The sequence below is a fragment of the Corapipo altera genome, unplaced genomic scaffold, assembly GCF_003945725.1.
Source record: "Corapipo altera isolate COAL_440 unplaced genomic scaffold, ASM394572v1 289, whole genome shotgun sequence".
NCBI lineage: Eukaryota > Metazoa > Chordata > Aves > Passeriformes > Pipridae > Corapipo > Corapipo altera.
Genome location: NW_020885101.1, coordinates 69569 through 73354, shown reverse-complemented (window position 1 = coordinate 73354; position 3786 = coordinate 69569). Strand labels below are relative to the sequence as shown.

The following is a 3786-nucleotide window of genomic DNA, read 5'->3' as shown; positions in this document are numbered from 1 at the left end:
CAGCCAGGGCTGGGGGGCACAGCCAGGGCTGGGGGGACACTGAGGGCTCCAGCACCGCAAGGAAACCTGAGGGCTGTGGTGGGGGCACAGGCCCCCTCACCCACCCAGACCTGGGGCACCCTAATTCCTGCCACGACAGCCGTGTGACAAGCAGCAGCAGAGTCCTTGCATGCTCATGCCACCTTCTGATGCTGAAGCTGCCCTGGCCCCAGGGACATGTAGCCCCTCTCCAGGGGACTCATTGCTAACCGGGGGTCCCACAGACCCCAGGCTCACCCCCCCACATCAGCACCAGGCTGGATACAGAGGATGGAGGAGCAGGATGGTGGCGGGTGGGCAGCTGAGGGGAATCCACTCCAAAAGACTCCCCCTGCCACCAAGTCAGGCTGATACAGGTCTGTCCCTCTGGCAGAAGGTAGCCTGGGATGCTCTGGCACAGCCATGAGGTGCCACATGCTGGGCACGGACCCCATGGCTGCAGGAAGGATGGGGTGGCTGTTTGGGAGGGATCTGGGCCCAGACCCCCCCTCCCACAGCCCACAGGGGTGAGGGTGGTGGGCAGGGGCTGTCTGAAGGCACATGCAGCAGGACATCCCCTCACAGGGGTGCACAGTGACCCTGGGAAGTCTGGCCATGCCCCTGTACTGTCCCAGAAGTGCAAGGGGGCTCAGCTCTGGGGGACATGCCCTCAGTAGATGAGTTCCCTGGGGACTTTTGGGAAGATCTGAGCTGCCCAAGGGCTGTGTTGGGGGACACTGAGCTCCCCAAGGGCTGTGTTTGGGGTGCCAGGGGCAGGCGGGCAGCAGGGCACAGCTCTGAGGCAAATGGGGGGCTGTTGCACGCTGGGGGGTCGTGGCGGGTGGGGGGACTGTGGCAGCTGGGGTGCAGCAGCAGGCGATCCCCTCTGACGCCGTCCCCTCGCCCCGCTGGCCGCAGCGTGGAGCACGATTTCCGTCAGCAGGAGGGCCGCTTCCAGCGGGTGCTGAGCCACATCGAGGACGACGCCGGGCCGAGCCCCCCCCCCGACGGCCATGGGGACGGCGGGCACCACCTCACCCCCCAGGCAGGAGCTGTCACCAGCACCAAAGCTGCCGGTGAAGTTGGACGTGAAGAAATCCCGGCGCAAATGCTTCTGGTTCCTGTGACCGCGGTGCCCGGCGAGCCTGGAGCGCGGGGGCACCGTCCCAGCACTGACCCCCTGCCCACCTCTCCTCCCTCCCTCCTACGGTAGGGTTTGGGTAGCACCAGCTTTTCTATTTTTAACCATTCCGTTCAATGCGGGAGCCCGGGTGTGGAGGGGAGCGGTGGCTGTATTTAAGGAGAATTCAATAAATTCCACAGAGACGCTATTTTTGTTACATCCTCTCCTGCCTGTGCTCTTCTGTTCTGGAGGAGGATGAGGATGAGGAGGGGGCAGCAGCTGTTCCCCTGGACTCCCCTCTACTTGAGGCTCCCCTGGGGCCCCTGGCAGTCCCCATGCCTCCAAGCCTGACCCAGCTCAAACCAGTGCCTGTCCCTGCACCCTACAGAGGGGGCTGCTGGCCCACCCCCCATTGCTGCCTGTAGGTTAACCAGGAGCACTGAGGATTTCCACTGGTCAAAGGCAGTGGAAAACAGTCTCTGTGGGACCCTGGCCTGGAGAGGAGACCTGTCTCCAAAATCCCTGTGTGGAAGGGTGGGCTGGGAAGGGGTCCCATGGGTAGGGAAGAGGTGCTGATGACAGGGAAACAGGAACGAGCAGCTCAAATACTCCAGCCTCTCTGGGGCTGCCACGAGAGGGGAAACTCGGTGTTGGTTTAACAAGGGGCAGGGAGCAGCGGTGGGTGTCTGACATATCCCAAAAATGTAGCAGTCAGTGCTCCCCAGGCTGTGCTGATTTCCGACCACCCTCCACCACTGTGGAGCCACTGGTGAGAGCTCCTCAAAGGCCAGGGCACCTGGGTGCCCACCTCAGCATCTGGGAGCCTGCCAGGGCCTGCCACCTCAGTGTAGCAGGAGCAGTCATGGCTTTCTCAGTGGGGCCACTGCCCTTGGGGAAGGGGACATCTCCTGGTCTCCTCCAAAAGTACTGGGCACCCCTGGCCATGGCAAGCAGTTGCTCCAGCCACAGAGGGGAGTGGAGGGTGGGCAGGTTTGGCCACCGCTCTCCAGTTGGTGCCCACACCGCAGCACCTCAAAGCAGGAGACACACACGTGCAGGAGATGGCCCGGTGTCAAACCCCATCCCTGGTGCTGGGGACCACCTTTGTACTCAAGGGGCTGCAGCCAGGACAGTGACCCTGAGGTGCAACTCCCTTCTTGCCCAGCAGCAACAGGATGGACGGGCGCTGTCCTGGTGTGGGCACATGGATCTCCAGTCCCCTTGGCCCTTCCCAGCTACTGGAGCTGCTTGGGCTGATGGTCTGGGATCCCTGACTGAGGGCAGGGGCTGTGGTAGCGGCACAGGAACCATGGACAGTGCTGGGAGAGCTACCAGACGGCACTTGAGGAGCCCCGAGTGAGCGGCAGGAGTGCGGCACAGCCAAAGGACCCGTCCCTGCAGCCCCTCCATCACCCCTCACCCCATCACTGCTCGGCACAGCCCCCATGGTGCTTTTGGCTCTGGCTGCCCCAGGCCTTGAGTCACACAGCCTGGGAATGAGGGTGGAAAGCAGGGTGGAAGCCAGTGCGACCCTGTGCATACCTCCTGCCTGAGTCACGGCTGCATCGCACCCCGGTGCTGAGATCTGGGCACGGCACAGCTGAGATCTGGGCACAGCCCCGGTGGCAGAGCTGCCCCTCTGGATGCCCACACCTCCCCCGGCACGGTACAGAGCGTGGCACGGCACAGCATGGCATTCCCTTCCCTGGGCTCCCAAAACGCAGGCTCTTCACACACCCTGTGACCCAGCACAGCACCTGGGTCTGTCACCACGTCTCCATCGGAGCTCCTGAGCCTCCATTGGCCCCAGCTCTGTCCCATCCCTCCCATCACTCCCGGTGGGGCTGCTGCGTGTGCTCTGACCTGCTTCCCCTCCCATGTGTCCTGGCACGTTCCTCACACATGTTCTCGGCGTGTAAAACTGTGATGGTTCACCAGGTCCAGTTACTTGTTTTCCAGAGAATGCAGCCCAAACCCCTCATTGCTTCCAAAACGGGCTTCCTGCACCTCTGACCCCTGACCACTCTTCCCAGTGCCCCTGCTGCTCCAGCCCTGTTTCCGTCACAGCTCTGGCTTCCTCCTTTATCCCACTGTGATACACCCCCATACATCCAGCCCCAGCCCAACACACCCTGCTGCAGCCCTGCTCCCAGCATGGCTCCTGCTTTCCCCTGCATTCCACTGGGCACATCCCTGGCATCCAACCCCATCCCACTGGGTACCACTGGCAGAGCCAGCAAGGAGCAGTCCCGGTCACCTGCACCAGATCCCCAAACCAGCAACATCTCATTCCTGTCCCACACGGTCCAAAGGGAAGTGGTGTGGCCACGGCGCAGTGAGACTCACCCTCAGTGGGTTCTCCCGGTCCAGGACGATCACCCTGCGAGTGACTGTGTGCAGCAGTCGCTCCAGGACCACCTGGATGTGCTTCTTCACCCACACCTGCAAGGTAAGAGGTGTCAGGGCCATGCCAGGGCATGTCCCACCTGCAGGGCACATCCCAGCTGCAGGGCACATCCCAGCTGTGGGGCACATCCCAGCTGTGGGGCACATCCCAGCTGCAGGGCACATCCCAGCTGCGGGGCACATCCCAGCTGCGGGGCACATCCCAGCTGTGGGGCACATCCCAGCTGTGGGGCACATCC

At 63.0% G+C, this 3786-nt stretch overlaps 2 protein-coding genes across 3 annotated transcripts in view; one reads left to right on the top strand and one right to left on the bottom strand.

The window, feature by feature from the left end:
• Nucleotides 1-1349, top strand: part of LOC113960243 (basic proline-rich protein-like) — a 7253-nt gene extending 5904 nt beyond the window's left edge. Inside the window, exon 3 of the mRNA XM_027669710.1 lies at nucleotides 937-1349. Coding sequence (XP_027525511.1) covers nucleotides 937-1231 — 295 coding nt within the window. The 3' untranslated portion in view covers nucleotides 1232-1349. The remainder of the gene's footprint in view (nucleotides 1-936) is intronic.
• Nucleotides 1-3786, bottom strand: part of LOC113960242 (dedicator of cytokinesis protein 2-like) — a 49543-nt gene that overhangs the window by 25953 nt on the left and 19804 nt on the right. For both annotated transcript variants that reach the window (XM_027669708.1, XM_027669709.1), the window contains exon 28: nucleotides 3488-3583. In XM_027669708.1, the coding sequence (XP_027525509.1) occupies nucleotides 3488-3583 (96 nt within the window). The remainder of the gene's footprint in view (nucleotides 1-3487; nucleotides 3584-3786) is intronic.